Source organism: Daphnia pulicaria, chromosome 7 (assembly GCF_021234035.1).
Source record: "Daphnia pulicaria isolate SC F1-1A chromosome 7, SC_F0-13Bv2, whole genome shotgun sequence".
In the NCBI taxonomy this organism is placed as follows: domain Eukaryota; kingdom Metazoa; phylum Arthropoda; class Branchiopoda; order Diplostraca; family Daphniidae; genus Daphnia; species Daphnia pulicaria.
Genome location: NC_060919.1, coordinates 6,128,007 through 6,146,556, shown reverse-complemented (window position 1 = coordinate 6,146,556; position 18,550 = coordinate 6,128,007). Strand labels below are relative to the sequence as shown.

Genomic DNA, 18,550 nt, shown 5'->3' with positions numbered 1-18,550 from the left:
TATTTGAAAAGTTAAAATTTACATTTAAAAAATAATATTTATACAGTAAAAGACTAGACGGGCGACTTTAATGAGTAAACCCATTCCTAATTAACACATACAGCTATATGATAATGCTATCACCATTGAGTCGAATCCATTTAAATAGAAAATTTGTAGAGAATGCAGTAAATATCTCATTCCATTTTGAGTGGTATTTTCACTGTAGCTGCTCCTAAACCCAAGCGACGTACTTGCATCGCTTGGGCACAGTGCCAACGGTTGGTACGAGGATTGAATTTTTCGACGGTATTAAGTAGATGAATGCCATCACATCCGCCGATAACATAGATCCTACCATTCCATACAGTTGTACCGAAAGAGCTACGCGCCACACTCATCGGAGTAAGTAAAGTCCATTGGTTGGTGAGAGGATTGTACCGTTCCATGGAACGCAGCCAAGAGATTCCGTTAAATCCCCCGATTGCGTAGAGGAAAGAGCCCACAGTAACTACTCCGCAATACGCCCTAGCTTCGTGCATCGGTGCTATTGGGATCCAGCGCTGTAGAGCAGGATCGTAGCATTCGACGGATGACAGAAATTGTTCATCTGTATGTTGTTTTCCACCTGAAACGAGAATAGGTATTATTAGTGAAGTTTCTTTAAAAAAATCTTATTGTGACTTATTACCAAGCCCTCCAACCGCATACAACAAGCAATTGAGTGATGTAACGCCATGATGAACGCGATGCAATTGCATGGGAGGAAGGGCTTCCCATAGGTTAAAACGTTCCTCATATACCTTAAGTCAACACAATTTTTGTAAACAAGGTGATTAAACAGAGGGGAAAAATGTTCTTACCCAAGCGCGTTTTTCAATGCCTTGGTCACTTCGGCCACCAATTACACACAGAACTTGATTGGGAAGAGCAGCTCCGCTCCCGTGAATGCCAATAGGTAAAGGAGCAAGAGAGATCCACTCATTTGATTGCACGCTATAAAACTCACAAGAATCGATGAGTTTTCCTCCGCAAATTCCACCTAAACAACTTTGTTAGATTATTCCGTAATAATGAAGAAGATATTCAGAAAAAAAATGCCACACCAATAACAAAGATAGTATAGTCAGCACTGCAACAGGCAGGAAAAATCCTTTGCGTCCGCATGGGTGGCATTACTTGAGTAGGATTCGGGATTCCTGAAAGGGCTACTGCTGTTGGTATAGAGCATCGCCATCCATCGTAGCCTAGCGTGTAGCATTCCATAGAGTTCAAAACAAAGCCACTGGATTCTCCCCCCAAAGCAACAATTACCTACAATACATTGGTTAGTAGATTGAACATGGGAAAATAAATAAAAATTTTAACTTCTTGTTCGTAGGAATGTCTAATTTTCTTGGAATGTGCGACTTGGTGTGATTGAGCTTTAGAGCAAGGACTGTCGCAGCGCTGCGAGAGAATTTTGTCAACGGCCATTTTAAAATCGCCACCAAGGACAACTGCATCATTCAATTGGAGTTGCTCAGATGTAAAACCCTTACAATCCATTCAAATATATGTTAAGTTAGGAAATTTACTTTAAAAAAATAAACAATAAAATTTGTACCGAATCTCGAAGGCGTCTTAACAGAATTTCCGAATTAACAAATGAAAGGAGCTTTTCTGCGGGAACTTGCCAGATATCAATTTCGGACACAAGTGACTGAAGGAACTGTAATCTCTCACTTGGTTTATGTTCGACCCATTTCGTAATTGTCTGTAGAAAATGTTAAATATTAACCACCCCGTATTTACATATTGTTTAAACAAACCTCCAAAAGCTCTCCTTCTCCTGTTGTATTCAGCAGATGAGATTCGAGAATTCCTTTGAGCTCACTGAAAGGTAACTGGAGAAATTCTTCTTCCTGAACGATATGACGAAAATGTTCCAATGCATATCGTTTGGCGTTAACAGCAAGTTCCCTACAGTTGCGAGATTTCGCACTTAGGTAAATGCCGACGCAATTGGAAGCATTCATTTGTGAACGCAAATACTGACAGCAGAGGTTTTGCAGGGAATTTATTTGTAGGAAGTCAGCAGCAACAAGAAAATCACCCACATTATTTTCATTCATCTACAAGATTTAAAAAAAATTAATTTAATAATTAACAAATATTGGCATAATTAATCCCTATAACATACCTGAATTTCAGCTGTGTAAATGAAATTCAAAATCTGTCCAAGAATAGCAGAGTCAATATCATGAAGAGTTATTTTGTTTTGTTTACTTTCAAGAAATTCATGGCTAGTTCCAGTACCAGAAAACATTGCCCTGATGTTCCAATCAATTTTACAGTTAAGTCAAGTGATTGACTGTTAATTGATTGCTACAAGTTGCATATAACCGAAAATATGGTGACACAGCTGCAAGGACGACTCTTTGTGCTGGGTGTTCATCATTTCCAGTATTGAGAATGACATCACAGAGCAAGCCAGAAGTACGCAAGTAATTTAACCCATCCATCAAGACAGTAGGAAATACAGCATCTCTAAAATCCCAAACATCAGTCCCTTGGCCTCCATTGTCTTGATCACCACCTGTAAGAAAAAAATTATCAGTAAGCAAACTCACTTAAAATTTAATTATCTTTGGAATTTGTAGCCTACTTGAGTCAAATGAAGGATTTGCCTGTTGAACACTGAGGGAACATGCATTACAGTTTCTGATTCCCTGTTCATACCCAAGCATGACAATTTATGTCTTTCAGCAAATTAAATTAATACCAAAATCTTTAAAACCATTAATTATTTCACCAAAAAGAAAATAGATAACTAAAAAAAAGCTGGAGGCGCTGGGAAAATGAACAATATTTCACCGTTTGAGTAAGACATTAACTGTAAACTACGCAGCAGGCGAACAATTTTGTTTTTGTTTACAATTCGCGGTTGCCAAATCGAACATTCACGCAGTTCACGCTCACGCACGAAATCATGTTTTTTTACAGGCACGCCCAGGGCTCTAGTTAGTCAGGCATAAAGTCATTCACGCCGATCTGGGACTTGTAAACGCCAGGAAATCTGTCACGATAATGCTTTCCTTCTTTATAAAATAACCGACCGAGGATCAGAGCTAGGTTAAGTGCCTAAATACTTGCACAAAACGAATGGAGTTATATTCAATGTTTTTTTTTTCTGAGACGTATGGGATATAATTTTAAAAATAGAATATCGAACTCAAACTCGTTATATTTCCTTAGTATCATTATTCAGAATGAAACATATTAATCACATACAACCATAGAAATTTTTATCAGAAATTTTATCCATTAACTTAAGTACACATTAAAATTTGCGTAGTTTTTTGTTCCCGTTTTGTTTAGCGTTTGGGGAAATAGAATCAGAACCCGCGAAAAAGGTAGGTGACGCACTGTCTTCTTTACTGGAACTTTGTGCTCGTCCAAAACTAGGTACTCCCATTGCTTCTTGTTGCTCAAGCGTGTACAGCATCCTTAATCCAGATTCAATTCCTGTATAACAATTGCACCAAGTAAAGTAACAGGTGAAAGGAAACGGAAAGATTGACGTTTACCAGGCGCAGAGATGGCCGTATTGTCCTCTAAATGTAACTGATTGACGGCTTCATGGTTTGTGTTTGATTCAGATTTGACGTTCACTTCTCTAAAGAACCATGAAACACTTAGAAATATTCCTTTCAATTTTGATGCAAATATTTCTTACACACCTATTGAAAGAACTGTCTATATCCAGAGGTTCGTTTACGCTCCACTCTGTCAATTCTGCCCATTCTGATTCTTCCCAAGGTGTTGCAGGACCTGTTACCTTTGAGTTGTCAAACTGTGTAACAGCTTTCACGCACGCTCGATGGAGATTGTGGCTTTGTTGTCTGAGACGGTCGTTGTATCGTAGCACTCGATTAGTATAGAAGATGTGAAGATCTTTGACACCGTTAATGCCCACATCAAACAAGGTCCTTTCCATTGCATCCTTTGCAATAATGATAACACACCACATAGAATATAACTTGACAACATTAAAATATTATGTATGCAACTTACCACAAATCCTGTTGATTGCCCCAATACTTCACGCTCAGTGTTTACTTTCAGTAGGGTACAAAACTTCATGAGCATCTCTTCCACCACTCCAGCTAACACTGACATTACTGATTCAGTGGTACTGTCAAATCCTTCATGAGCACAAACCTGGTATATCGACCTATGCAGTACCTGTTGTACTCCTCTTCTAGTCAGCTTCATGGATGGGTGCTGCTGAATGTGTTGTCTAGCAGGCTTTGATGGGACAATTGGGATATTCTCTGGATTGAATTTCTAATAACATCATTTTTCTTTAGTGAATGGAGTGTTTAAAAATATGTACATTTTAGCATACTTTGTAAGATTTCTCAATGTGCTGAAGAAGTTCTTGCATCTGCTTTGTGTATTGAACCAGTTGAATGTTGTGTTGAGTAATAGGATCTGTTTCAAAGTATGAGATGGGAATCCTGGAATAAAAAAATTTAAATGATTAAGCTTTGTAGGCTATGTTATCTAACAGTGTTTAACGTACACTTGGGTTGTCATAAGATTCTCCGACTTGACGTTTTTGTTCGATGAGCAGGGCACAAAGTCTTTGCTGAGCTTTTCGATCTCATCGAAACTAAGTAAGTATGGACTCGTGAAATTACTTGTTTCATCAACAAAACCACCCCAAAGTTTAGTCTCCATTTCATTACTCTCCATTTGAAATTATTTGTACTTCAATAAACAACAGAATCACAGCTTACAAAACAGAAATCGACCGATCAAAACCGATCAAAACCGATCAAAACAAATTTCCAAAATATTTAGTTCGGTTCGAAAGTTCTTCTGCCGACGTTGCCAAAAGAATTATTCGGGCTGACGTAAAAGTTAATTAAATATTCACAATTTTCTAATAAATGTTATTGCCTAATAATCACTATTATGTAAGAATTCCTCTGCAATTAATTAAATCCGTCGCACATTCGTTACTTTTATGTTTTAACTAATTGGCACGAGTAAACTTTAGTGACGTAGCTCCAAAGATGTCAGTCCAACAGCGGCCATAACTGTTTTGTTGTTCCGAGTGTTGACATTTCTTGAATTAAATCTTAGTTGGTGTCTAAACTGATAAATCCAGGTGTATCTTTCACATCACTCAATATTGGAAATCCGTCCTATAGGACTTGACGCAATTAAAAATGTTGGGTCTTTGGAAAGTCCGAGAAATCGCCGACAAAGTGTAATTATTTTGTTAAATACTTGATTGCTTGCGTAATTACAGTTTGTATTATGTTTTGATCTAATTACGTCATTCATACTTATTAGGACAAATGTGGTTATGAACTATACTGAAATTGAAGCTAAAGTAAGAGAAGCTACAAATGATGAAGCCTGGGGACCAACTGGTGAGTTCTATTGAATGTTTTCTGTCACTCTGATTGTGTGACTTGAATCTGTGCTTTTGACTAACTGTTAAATTGTTTTTCTGTCAATAGGACAATTAATGCAAGAAGTTGCACAAGCAACATTTACATATGAACAATTTCCTGAAGTTATGGGTATGTTGTGGAAGCGAATGTTGGGTGAAAGGAAAAATTGGCGGAGAACTTATAAAGTAGGCTACAAGAGAAAAATGACACAATTCAATTTTTTCTGACCTAATTTTCTCTTTTAGTCGTTGCTGTTGTTGAATTATCTTATCAAGAATGGTTCTGAAAGAGTTGTTACATCTGCAAGAGAACACCTGTATGATTTGCGAGGGTTGGAGAATTATACCTGTGTTGATGAACAAGGCAAAGATCAGGGAGTCAACATTAGACACAAAGTGAAAGAGATGGTTGACTTCATTCAAGATGATGACAAGTTGCGTGAAGAAAGAAAGAAGGCGAAGAAGAACAAGGACAAATATGTTGGAATGTCTAATGATACTTTAGGTATGGGGATGGGCTACAGAGGTGGAGGAGGAGGAGGTGGTGGTGGTGGAGGAGCTAGTGGAGGAAGTGAGTTTTCCCTTCTTATATTTGTTTAAGACTGTATAAACTTATCAATTTTTGCAAGGTTGGGAAGAAGCACCACGGCGACGAAATGATGAATTTAGCGATTGGGATGCTAATCGCGGAAATGGTTCTTCAAGAAGGAAGAACGACGATGATAACTCGTCTGATATCAGGTAGATATTTGTCTATATTTTTTAGATTAAATGGAACTCAGTCGTTATGTAATTTTGCAGTGCGGACGAATCTACGGATCGGCGAGACATCTCTTCAGGAATAGAGTCCAAATCTAGTGGTCGCTTTGGTGGTGAATTCCGTGATAGTGATGAACCACCTAAGCGTCAGGACAAGGAATTAAGATTTGATGTCGAGAAACCCACCAGTGTCAAGTCCACCAGTGCAAAACCTACAAAAAAGATTGATTTGGGAGCAGCTGCTTTCTATAAAGTAGATCCCGCTACAACTAGCTTATCCGTAAAAAAGATATTTATTTTCACGCAAACGTATCTGTTCATAAAGATAATTTAAATACTCAGAATCCTGTTACACAACCAACAAATGACAACGGCTCAAGTGATCTGCTAGCGGACGTATTTGGAAATCCCGGTAATGCCACGACGACGGCAACAAACACAGCTGCAAATATCTTAGACGACTTCGATCCGCGCGGGGTTGACAGCGGTGCCAATGGAGATTTTGGTGATTTTTCCAGTGCCTTCTCTTCCCAAGCAGCTACACAAGCTTCTACCAGGTAGGTCAATATATATGAATATGAAAATGAAACATGATCGTCACTCTATTTTTCTTTTATTTCAGCGATAGCTTTGCCAACTTTGGCGCTGTGTTCGATTCGTCTCCAGCTATCCCCCAAGCTGCTGCTGCTACTACTCCAAGCCAAGACGCTTTTCTTCTTGATGATCTTTTGGCACCAGCTCCCGTCGGCCCATCCTCCATGCCCTTCAATGCCTTTTCAACGAACGTTATGCCTCCAGGTAATCAACTTAATGATTGGTTAGCTTAGATCAATAAGAAGTTTTTCAATCGGGAACAGTAAAGACGGGTAAGTCTTGATTGTGTAATAGTCCCTGCTCCACTGGATGATGAAACAATCTGCTCCGAGGTCGAACAGCTTTCAATTACGTCCGTTCCACCGAAATCAGAAGAGGTTTGGAAAACCCAAGTGGGTCGTCTAATGAAGATACTTGCAACCCCCAAGCTGCGGACCGAATGCCGCAAATTAACGATTGAACTGGCTCGACTACTTCCCGGTCTACCGACGCCACAAAAGCTTTGTCTGATTGATACTCTCAGCGAAGAATGCCGGGAGTTTACGTTGAATCATTATCGGCCAATTTTGGAAGCCATGCTAGCTGTCGCCCCTGAAGATGACATGGTTCTCGTTTGGATAAAGGCTGGTCCGGCTGAAGAATCACTCCACACCCTGACACAATCGATTAAGGATTTGATGCCTAGTAAACGCCGTGACGCGTTGGTGCTTCTAGTAAGTCGCCTAATCGCATCAGACGCATTCCTCTTCAGTTGTATTTCTCCGTCGTTCAACTTGACCGATAGATGGCAATGGGAAGAAGATTGGGTACAGCAGGTCGCTAGTTTACCGGATGTATTGGGAAACGTTTTGCAAAGGTATTTACCTCTCCAGCTGGCTCCTGCCGGTTACTGTCGCTCCATCGCGTTTCAACTAGCCCGGTGCTTGTTTATTCTAAGTCAGGCCATGCAGCATTCTGTCAACGTCAAGGTAGAGCCCCTAGCTGTGCTTGTGGCTAGTTTGTGTGCCAAATCCAACCCAAATTACTTACTGGAGCCGCTTATAGAACTTATAAACAGCCTAACTAAAAACAATTTCATCGCCCGGAGACTTTGGGCTGCCTTGATGCGCTCACTAGATGATCGGTGTCTCGAACAAGTTGTGACGTACATTTCAAAATGGTCTCAATCAACTATTACTTTTAAACGACTCTTGGGAATTTCTCAGTTCCCTATGGAAGATCGCTTGCAGCGTTTACTCTGCTCAAAACTACTACTTCTTCGGGGCTTTACCTGCACAAGAGTTGGCCGCAATGTTTTGACTTTTCTAGCCGACCACTCGGAGACTTTATTGAAAGTAACCGTCAACTTACTTTCAGTGTGGAGTGATAAGAATGCCCTACTTCTCACATCTCCGGAACAGCACGAATTTATTACTAAATGTCTGATCATTGCCCTATACCTCCTTCCGCCGGAAAAGCTTTCGATGCAAAGGGTGGAGTTACACCGGATGTTGAGAGAAGGTGTAAACCATCATTTGGAATCTCCTCAAGTGGCTGTCAGAATAATTGGAATGTTTGTTGCTGAGGTTTGCACAAGACGCATTCATCCGGATGGGCCTGCATTGGAATTTACTTACGATAAAACGGATGCATTGGTTCTCCAGCTTCAGGATCTTCTTCTTCCGAAAGAAAATGAAGAATGCGATGTTGAGGACTTTGAAACCGTGCTAGAAAGGATTCAGAAAACTACAAGTCCGAATATCCCATCAAACTACGATCAACACCAAGTAAAACCACCTGTAGCAGTATTACAACCATCTTCCCAGTCGAAGCAGATCCTGAAAACAGTAACATCTCAAGAAGATTTAGATAGCGACGACGATTTAGAACCTTACGACATGTCGGAAGATACTGTCGAGTCAAAATTTGAAGCTCCGTATTACATTCGTGACCTTATGGACATGCTGGGTAACACTCAAAATGAAGCAGAAGAGTACGAGAAATTACGTTTGGCTCTTGAAGTCAGCGAAGAAATTATTCGTCAGCAACTGCCTCGTGAGCATCCTTCGCTTGCTAGTCAACTTCTGTCCATTCTAATCCATCTTCAAGACAAGTTTTCACTTCCTGATTTCATCGGATTACGAAGACGAGGATTGATTGCTGTGTGCGTTTCGCAACCGATGGAGTCGGCCCAATTTCTTACCGGCGAATTCTACCGAACTAATTACTCTGTGGTTCAAAGACTGGACATGCTCCATGTTATTAGTACTGCAGTCCAAGAGCTTTCATCTCGACCAGTTTCCACTACGTCAAGCATTGAAGACACGAATTCTGTCCAGCAAGTTGTTTCCGACAGACAAGATTGGCGTCAAGTTGTGTCACGACGAATTGAGGCCAATACGCGCCGTTTCTCCTCTACCAGCCATCGCCATGAGCCAGTGAAATACCAGAATTGCTTCAGTCCCCTAGCAGGATATTTCTTTTTCCCTCTGGCTGAAAAGTTAGACCGCTGTCTAGTTCATTTGAGTCTAATGGACCAAGATTTTGTTTTGCTTTCATCTCTGATTCGAACTTTGACAACCATCTTGCACTGCACGGGGCCTGTGCCATTGACGGAACGAATGGTCCGCACTCTCGTCGACATGATCTGGTTTCTTCGTTTGCATCGCGAACCCAGCGTCCGGGAAGCGTCACTGACAGCGTTTATTCAATCTCTGTTGTCAGTCAGCAATCACCAGTTAATGGCTAATCATGCATTGGAAATCGCTGATTGGAAAGACTGGCTGCTGGAAGCGATGGAGCACGACCCGTCAACTCAAGTCCGTTCACTCGCCCAGAATGCCATTTCTCTGCTGGCCCATCAACTGAATACATGAACCGTTACATTTGGCGTTTGTAACACACGTACCAAGAAGAAGTCTCCAATACATGTCAATTGTCTTCAGTGAATGCGAGATTTTTATTTGTCTTTTTTTTTCTCGTTTTTTTTTTTGTTACTCGATTGCAGGTTCTTCGCTTCAGCCGGTGTCCCTTCTAGCGTATCCAACTGCACGCCCGCAAGCTCCGATGGCATCATCACACACGAATGTAGGTTGCCTGATGCTATATTTAAAAAAGAACAAAAGCCACTTGTTTCATTTTCTTATTGGTAAAAATGAACGCTAGTCGTATTCATTGCTAAACTGCGTTCCATGACAAAACCTTTGATCTGCATCTTTTTTGTCGTCTTTGTGTGTGTATTTCTCTCACAGTCTACATTTGTTTTTCGCGTCATCTTCGCGAGAGTGGAGCAAAGGTCAGAGCTAATAAACCTTGCTCTCTCTCTCTAGCTCACACACACTCCGTGTTGCGACGTGTTTGTTCGCCTAATATGCTAATTTTGATGTGGTTCGCTGTGTGTGTGTGTGAACGTGTATACGTTGTAAGTTGTGTCTGTAATTTCCCTTGTGTCTTGATTGCAGAGAATGGGGGGAGCCAACTCTGGAAGGACTTGGAGCGACGTTGGCGGGCTGAATATAAACATTGACAACCTCTCGTTGACAGGCAAACCCAGAAGCAACGCGCCTTCGATGAACCAGTTGGCAAGTTCGGGACCGACGTCTCCTCAGCCTATGCTCATTACCAATGCGGCTCCAGCCTCGTTGCCTTTCATGTCAGCAGGCATGGCACCTACGCCGATGATGAACATGAACCCTCGACCGATGGGTATTGCATCCACAATAGCTCCCAATCCTTACGGTGGCGGAGGAAACATGAGCGGATTCACCAACCACCCAGGGGTGATGCCTAACATGCTGGCCAACCCCAACGGAGCCGCTCCCAACATCAGCACACCATTCCATTCCGCCTTTGGCAAATAAAAATTCGTCTTTTTTTTCTTCTTCTCTCTTCAAAAATTTCATTTTCCCCCTCGTTAGCGTCAAGCCGATTCTTTTTAAAAGCAAAAACGCGAAACAATAGTGATCGCCTTATACCTATGTTCCTCTTTGATTTTTCTTTCGTTGAGAATCCGACTTTTTCGATCATTCCCTGTCGAAACAGAAGGATTAATCTTCTAAAAAAATTTTTTTTTCATATCCCGACTTCATTGGGGTCGTAGGAGTTGAGATTACATGCCGGTTGTAGACGCCACACACACACACATCATTCAATCCAATATCCTGATTGTTTCATTTTTTCTTTTGGGGTCTTTATTTTTGAATATATAATATGTTAAAACAAAAAAACAGGGAGCAAGAAAGGTGTTGGTGTGTGTGAGATGACACAATTGCCTTAATTTTTTCCTTCTTTTCCTTCATAGATGATGGGGAAGGAAATGTCTGTTTTTCCCCCTTATTTTCCAATGTTGTTTTCATCCGTGTTGATGTGAACGAAGAAAATGATTTATACATGTTTAGGCGAGCTCAGTACTTTGAGAGAGAGGGAAGAATGACGAATTTTCGAAGAGGAGTCCCTGCAAATGATAAAAACTGGTAGCTATAATAATGTAAAATTTGTGAATGTATCGTTATCTAGCATCATGAGAAACATTAGAGAAAGAAAACCGATTGTCTCCTCTACGATTTTGTTATTCGTTCCGCGCATTGATGGAGAATAAAATGAAATAACCAGAATAAATGACGAAATTATACCCATGTTGTATTACCGCAATACTTTGGTTGCACAATAAACATTGGTGATTGAACATCTTCGTGTCAGAAATATCTTTTTTATTATTTATCACTAGAACGGTGTTTTTATATTAATAAATAATTCGGCTCAAATCGTACAAACAATAAGAAATAAAAAAAAATACAAGCTTCAAAATTTCTGTCAAAAATTCAAAGGTGCCAATAATTGTTAATAGAGGAAATGGGCAAAAATACAACAGCCACAAAATGGCAACGCTGCTTTAGATGATCAGACTTTTAGCCGACACAGACAGACCCACTAAAGTTCCACAGTGCCTTGCTTTGCCCCACGTCATCACGAATACGCCGATTTCTTCACATTTTAAGCAATGGTAAATTAACATAGTAAACTGTTTTAATTAACATTAGTGTTACTTTCGAAATAACTGCATTCTTGGCTAGTTTTATATATAATTGATTCCATGTATATGGGTTCCATTTTGACATTACGCCCCTCGTAAATGGCAGCCGAAATTTTTGTCTGGTTCTAGTTCCTTTCACCCGCAATGTACACACACTGCATGTAACGGTTTTGATTATTGTGCCGGCTTGAGCTTTTCTCATGACATAGCCATCTCTTTAATGTGACATTTCCTCCTTGACAAATTATTTGACAGTAGATGTTTATTTTATTAATAAATTTGGTTCATTGTTGTTATTCTGTATTTTTATTTTTCAGGACACCATGAGCATTTCAATGGGAGAGTCTGAGGCCTTTCCCAGAACACTGTAAGTTACAAATTGGACAATTTTTTGTCAATACATTTTTTCTAAGTATAATTACTAATGCTTTATTTTATTTGAATACAGTTATGTGGGGAATTTGGATCCTTCGGTGACAGAAGAGTTGATTATGGTGCTATTTGGACAAATCGGGACAGTCAAGGGCTGCAAAATCATACACGAGGTAAAGTCAGTCCAGACCTGAGACCCAAACCAATCCTTCCCTACTTTTTCCCAGTCTGATTTGCACCTTGTGATGAGTGGGAGGCTCAAGCAAGCTTTATGGGACTGCAAGCACACTAGATTTAGCTATTACAGACCACAATCCCACTGATCTGGGAAGGAGGAGTTTGGGCACCAGCTGAGAGGTTATCGAGGATGCAACATCACAAGCATTAGAAAAACAGGTGCGTACACTCACTCTCCTTGGCTGTTTTGTTTTTTCTCATATAGCAGTCGAAATTTGACCGGTGTCTTTAAAAGCAAAAAAATTCAACTAAATTAAATCTTGACACATTTGAAAACAGACACTTGATTCTAGTTCAAAGAAAATCTTTCTAACTGTCTTTCGTAGGAAAACCATTTTGGGTTTTGAATGTTCGTTGTTTAGAAATTTTTCTTCTTTTTGTTATAATAACTCAGTTCAAAAAAAGGAAGACTTGCCAATCAATAAGTGATTTTTTTCTTATTTCATAAAAGGTAATGCAAAAATGCCATTGACTCGGCAACCGAGCTATACCTCAAAGTCGGAAGGTAGCTTTTTTCATTACTATTTTTTACTACTACTAGATTAATTTTTTTCTACTACTGGCATTTTTTTTATTCTCTTTTTGTTAATTGACCAAACAAAGACGTTACCAATTCTTTTTTTTAATTTCATTTATTTTTTATAATCGTAAAAAAAGTTTCTTCTATATAACAAGTGCCAAGGAGAGTTTGTGTACCACCCCCTTTAACGGTTTTTAATGCTCGTGTATTGCCTTTCCAGAATAATTTCTCAGTCAAAAGAATACACGTTTTGATTTCACTTGATTTTAGCTAGATGAAGAACCTAACCTGAAACAAGGGTTCTCTAATTTTAATTTCGATATCTTGTTTTTGCTTGCTCATCCTCGTTTTTTGTTGTTGAAGTGCTTCAAGCGGGATCGTGCCGTTTTGTGCGTGATTTGCGCAGTCCAGTTTCATTACGCTCGGGAACCTTAGTCAAGTAGGTCACATTCTCGAAAGAAGACCAGAAAAAAGGACCTCTTTTCCAGATCCTTTTTTTTTTAACACGCTCGTATGATCACGATCATCATCAGTAGCTCGCCGGGTGTAACGGACATCCATCCCGCGGCTGGAGACTGAAGGCGTCCTTCATAATGCGAAAATCGCGCTTCGATGTATCCAATAAGAAAAGCTTCTCTCCTTCTTCTCGCCGGTTTTATGTGGATGTCACGTGTGCCATTCGATTGGCTGGCTCTGCATGTGTTGGTGGAATCTGGTTTCATCTACCCGAAATGGACACTGGTTGGGTGGATCTTTTCTTTCTTTTTCGTTCTCCTTCTCCTTCCGCCCACTTATTCCGATTTTGTTGTTGTTTTTACAGCTATACGTTGCGTCACGAATCTTTTTTGTTACACCCTGAATTGGACGCATTGGCTTTGTCACGACCGTAAAAAAAAAAGTGAATAACAAATAAGAGTTGACAGCAAGGCGATTGCGGTCGATAAAATTCCACTGCCCTAAAGAAAGATGTGACCCAGAGAGACAGGCGAGGAATAGCCTTGCCACTACTTGTTTTCTTTTGTTGATTGGCTCTTCTCTTGAATGAGAGTAGGAGAGAAAAAAAAAGTTGACATTCATTTCTGTATAAATGCTCTTTATAGGACAATTTTGATCGTCCGATCCCATTTTTCCTTGTGCCACTCTTCGCCATGTATATACATTTTTTTCTTTTCTTTGTAATGGAGGTAAACATTTAGGGATGTCAAAGTTGAGCGTGTTCTCTCTCTCTCTTGTTGGTTCTCAGAGCACGAAACTGTAACGCGATATCTTTTCCTCGATAGGCGCTCGTCTTGCTTCTTATAGTCCCGGGAGGGAACTAAAAAGGAGGATAGATTGGCCGATTGGTCTTGACTTTAAGTCGCTCACCCGTTTTTGCATAAGTGGCTCTGAAATTGAGGCAGATCTATGCAGATCCGATTCCCGCGCTCTTATCTCTCCTCCACATCGTTTTGAATTTGACTTCAGACTGCTTGTCGTGTCTCTTTCTCTCTCTTGTGCCGAGGAGACGCGCTGTCTTTTCCATTTTGATGCAGCTCGAAAAGAATGAGATGAAGGGATGGCTCGGAAACAAAACGTCCCATCATTTCTTACATAGACCCACTAACCTCGTTAACGAGAGATCCTTTTAAAACTCATTTCCGGCAACTGAAAATGATAAAAATTCACTTGGTAATTCCAATGAAACGAAACAGAATTTTGTTATTTCTTTCTTCCTCTCTTCACTTCAAATGCCTTCTCGTCGCTCCGCACTGCCTAGCCCGTTTTGATGGCCTAGTCGACGGAATACGGTGTTTTGTCTATGGCTTTTTTCTACCTTTTTTTTTATTATTTTTTAAATCCCTACCTGTTTTTACCTGGTTCACTCTTGACCGGAGGCCACCTCCCTCCGACTCTTGCCACTTATTTATGGAGAAAACCTGTCAACCTGCATAGGGGAACTTCTCCTTCCGCGTTTCCCCATTTTGGGGAATGTCTCTTATCGTTTCTTTACGAGTAACGTTACCATATCGTGGGACCCCTCGGACAAAGTCTGGGCAAAAAGAATTTTTCCTATTTTAAATGAAAAAAAAAAAGAAGAATAAATAGGTGTTGCACTGAATGACCTGATGGAAGTTTCAGGTTTTTCCTTTTTCTTCCGCGCTTGTGTGGCCGGTGAAATGAAACCACACTACACCACTTCCCACTGGCGTGTGTCCGTCTGATTTGTTTTTTTCCCTCTTTAATAGAACACCACCCGAGGAAACATTTTTCTTTTTTATTTATTTCCGTCTTGATCTCTCTTTGGCAATTCTCGAAAAAACCAAACAAATAATAGTCGCGAAGATTTTTTTTTTCTGCCGTTGAATTTTTTTCTCTCGAGTTGTACCAATTCTGACTAGAGGTGAGGAGAAACAAAAAAAAAATGTGTAAATATTTCCTCAAAGAAAACGCCAGGCCCCTTTTTTTTTCTTCTTCTTCTTCAGTCGACTAGTTAAGAGGGGATTCTCTTGTTGGCAAAGAAAGGAGGAGGAGCTCACCCATTGCCAGCAGGTACATAAGGTATGCTCTCTTCTTGTAGTAGTACTATAAGAAGTCGAGTCGTTCCGCTCGTTCAAGTCATTCCTTTTCCATCGACTTTGCTGTTAAAGTGTGTCTAGTGCGCTGAGAGAACCGGTTTCGATCAACACTGAATTTTTTTTATTTTTTGTTGTCGTCATCTTTCTCTCCACTCCCTCTGGTTCTTATATTTTTTGACGCAACAACTTTTTGTGTGTTTCCCGGAAATTTCTGTTTAGTATCAACAACTAGCAGCAGCAAGCTCATCCGGTTTCAGCGTCGTTTCTTTTTCTTTTCTCACAGCCCCCAACTCGATTTGAACTTTGTACTTTGAAAGAAGAGAAATCGCATACACGGAAGCCGCGCGCGTTTTTTGACCGGATCGTGAGAAGAGCGTGACTTCATCTCGATCGTGTGTATTTTGCGGTAAATCGGGCCACTCCCACATCCCCCCTAACTTCTTGAACCCACGCCAATAACCCTTTGAACTTGTTGAGAAGAAGAAGAAGAAGAGGCTGCTGCTGGTGTGTTTGATCCTGTTATTTTTTCCTTTTTGGGGAAAAAAAGGAACACGCAGAGAACGATCGCTTGAAACAAGAAGCCCAGAAACAACAAAAAAAACCCCTCTTTCGGTCATGGCTATTGTCGTTTATTGTCTGGCCGTTTTGGTCATCGCCGCCGCTTGCCAAGCTGGCCCATTTCGCCCTGTTGGCTACTACACTTTTGATGGGAAAAGTTTGCGCCCGCTCAACGTTGTCCAAAGGCGATCGGATGATGATGGATTCTCGTTTGGCGGCCGTAATGGCTGGAAACTGCCCTTCTCCAAGCCGGCCTTCCTCAGCGCTCTCACCGATCGTGACTCTGAAGATGATCGACCCACTGTGTCGGCCCATCAATTGCTGCCAGATTATCTGACCCACCAGGAATTTTTGAAACCTCAACTCCAGGCTGCCGGTTTCTCTGGCGGGCGAATCATCGCTGGCCCATTTCCCGTACCTCTAGCCCGTCTGCCGAAACCTCCAGCGCGTTCCTCGAGTGTTTCGCCTACTCCAATTCCGCCCGTGGAACCCGTTACCACCACCACCACCACTACTGCCGCCATATCGAAAATTAAACCGCCCCAACAGGTTCAATCGTCTCTTCCCACCTTTATTTACAAAGCGACCCCTCAACCGCCGTCGTACAAACCTGTCCAGTTTCCAGCTGTCCAAGTCGCTCCAACCAAAGTAGTTCAAGCTGCCCGTCCCTCTCATTCACCGCCACCACCACCGCAACAGCAGCAACAGCAGCAACAACAGCAACAACAGCAATCGCCGTCGTCGCAACAACCCAAACTGGTTTACACGATCCCGACGTCGAATCCTGTCCACTGGCACGCTGCCCATCAAAGTGGCCCAGAGAGACAGGCTTCCACGCTGGGAGTTCCGAGCTATTCGTATCCAGCCGCTCTGGTGTCGGAGTCGGCCGGCGGATCGACTCGCGTCAGCTACGGCGGATGGACGCCCATTTACTCTGCCTCGTACGCTCACGTTCAAACGCAACAGGACCCGATTCCGATCGGCAAGCCGATCCAGCTGGAGCAGTCTTCCGACGTCCGTGAAATTAACAGGCAGCCGATTGTTGTGGAATCTGTCTTGGTGCCCGAGCGTCAAGTGTTGAACCAGCCGGAAGCGCAGCAATCTCTAGACGATGGAGGAGTCGAAGTTTACGAGCCGACGGTTGACCTCGTTCCGAGAGTCATCATTCCGGGTTCTCCTCTTTCTTCAGACTTGACCTCTGCCATTCCAGAAAGAGCGGCCAGCGTTGCCGTTCCGGTGGTTGTAGTTGTTGCGTCATCGTCATCATCCGGCGATGACGACAAATCCGGCGTAGACCTATCGGCCTCTCCGTCATCTTCCGTGCCGGTCGTGACCGAGACCAAGCGGACCGTTAGGAAGCGCAAGGCCAAACAGGTTTCTTCTTCATCGATACGACGGAATTCCGACAGGGCTATCAACCAGGAAGTGGCCGTTGTGACAGCATCTTCTTCTTCTTCTTCGGCTGCACCTTCTTCTTCTGCTTTTTCTCTACCTGAGTCTTTACCTGCTTTGTTGTCGGTTCGAGAAGGTCGAGGCCAAGGTCGATATATTGGACGGGTCTTGCCAGCTTCAGTTCGTGGCGAAGAACAAATATCTGACTCGTCTGTACCGGTCGGATGGCGACAAATTGCTCGGCCATAAAACAAAAAAGAGGCAAAAGAGAAAGAGAATGAAAGGAGATGAAAGAGAGGAATCATTTCGACAATTTTGAATTGATTTCAATTATTGTGCCCAAGCAGCCGCCATTTTTTTTCCCCCAATTTCAAAATAAGCTTTTTGATGAAAATATTATATTTGTGCGTGTGTCTCTCTTTCTATCTGTGTGTGTGTGTGTGTCATGTCGAAGATGAGACTAGAAGAAGAAGGAGGGAATTGTTCTTCCCCTCTTCTTTTTCTCCTCCTTCGTTCCCCAACTCCTTCAATTATCGATTATTCAAATCTAATGGCCACACACTCGACAGACTGTAACATCCTCGAGGAATGAATAAGGATGTATGTGTGTGTGTGTGGGTGTACACTATTTTATTTTTTCCCTTTTCTTTTCACTACCACTACCACTACTACTACCGCCATTTATTCTTTTATTTCGCCGGGGTCTACCCTACTACACTACTATTCCTCATTAAATATTTATACGTTGATCTGCGCGTCCTCTTGAAGACCCTTCGAGCGTCTGCCCGTCCCCGATATTTATATTCGTTTTTTTTTTTCGTCTTTTATTTATTTGGTCTTATTTTTTCTCCTACCCCCCACCCCCCACAATTACCCTGTTTTTATTTTGTTTATTTTTTTCTCTCTTATCTTCTATTTGCGCCATTTCCGCGTTTTTTTTTTAAAACTTGTCTCGTATCGTTGAAATTCATTTACAAAGTATGAGCAGATATTTTGTTTGTTGTTTCTTTTTTTTATTTTTCACGGTACGAAAAATGAAGGGAAGGACGAAAACGACGTCGTCGTCGTCGTCTACATTTTCCAGTTTTCTCTTGTTTTGATGAACGAGTTTTTTTCGAGCGAGA

General features: G+C 41.4%; 4 protein-coding genes across 6 annotated transcripts in view; 2 read left to right on the top strand and 2 right to left on the bottom strand.

The window, feature by feature from the left end:
- Positions 1–46: 46 nt before the first annotated feature.
- LOC124348402 (kelch-like protein 3) lies at positions 47–2,894 on the bottom strand. The gene is made up of 10 exons (XM_046798609.1): positions 2,627–2,894; positions 2,365–2,557; positions 2,162–2,291; positions 1,791–2,093; positions 1,586–1,735; positions 1,348–1,515; positions 1,086–1,293; positions 843–1,021; positions 671–782; positions 47–607 (listed from the first exon to the last, which is right to left on the bottom strand). Exons 1-10 carry the CDS (start codon positions 2,706–2,708, stop codon positions 177–179), a joined length of 1,956 nt encoding a protein of 651 aa, XP_046654565.1. The 5' UTR covers positions 2,709–2,894; the 3' UTR covers positions 47–176.
- Positions 2,895–3,187: 293 nt separating this feature from the next.
- Positions 3,188–4,829, bottom strand: LOC124348404. The gene is made up of 6 exons (XM_046798611.1): positions 4,547–4,829; positions 4,370–4,481; positions 4,036–4,308; positions 3,702–3,964; positions 3,549–3,637; positions 3,188–3,486 (listed from the first exon to the last, which is right to left on the bottom strand). Exons 1-6 carry the CDS (start codon positions 4,717–4,719, stop codon positions 3,302–3,304), a joined length of 1,095 nt encoding a protein of 364 aa, XP_046654567.1. The 5' UTR covers positions 4,720–4,829; the 3' UTR covers positions 3,188–3,301.
- Positions 4,830–4,993: 164 nt separating this feature from the next.
- Positions 4,994–11,444, top strand: LOC124348400 (clathrin interactor 1-like). 2 transcript variants are annotated; one of them, XM_046798604.1, is made up of 10 exons: positions 4,994–5,239; positions 5,326–5,405; positions 5,496–5,614; positions 5,675–5,999; positions 6,058–6,169; positions 6,230–6,467; positions 6,530–6,744; positions 6,810–6,985; positions 9,768–9,847; positions 10,222–11,444. In XM_046798604.1, the coding sequence occupies exons 1-10, from the start codon at positions 5,199–5,201 to the stop codon at positions 10,618–10,620; spliced, it is 1,785 nt and encodes a 594-aa protein (XP_046654560.1). In that variant the 5' UTR covers positions 4,994–5,198; the 3' UTR covers positions 10,621–11,444. The 2 variants fall into 2 exon arrangements, with proteins under 2 accessions (XP_046654560.1, XP_046654559.1); XM_046798603.1 differs by lacking the exons at positions 9,768–9,847; positions 10,222–11,444 and adding an exon at positions 7,076–9,709.
- A 197-nt stretch (positions 11,445–11,641) lies between these two features.
- LOC124348495 (nucleolysin TIAR-like) overlaps positions 11,642–18,550 on the top strand; it is a 60,866-nt gene continuing 53,957 nt past the window's right edge. For both annotated transcript variants that reach the window (XM_046798721.1, XM_046798720.1), the window contains exons 1-3: positions 11,642–11,762; positions 12,110–12,159; positions 12,241–12,337. In XM_046798721.1, coding sequence (XP_046654677.1) covers positions 11,760–11,762; positions 12,110–12,159; positions 12,241–12,337 — 150 coding nt within the window. In that variant the 5' untranslated portion in view covers positions 11,642–11,759. The remainder of the gene's footprint in view (positions 11,763–12,109; positions 12,160–12,240; positions 12,338–18,550) is intronic.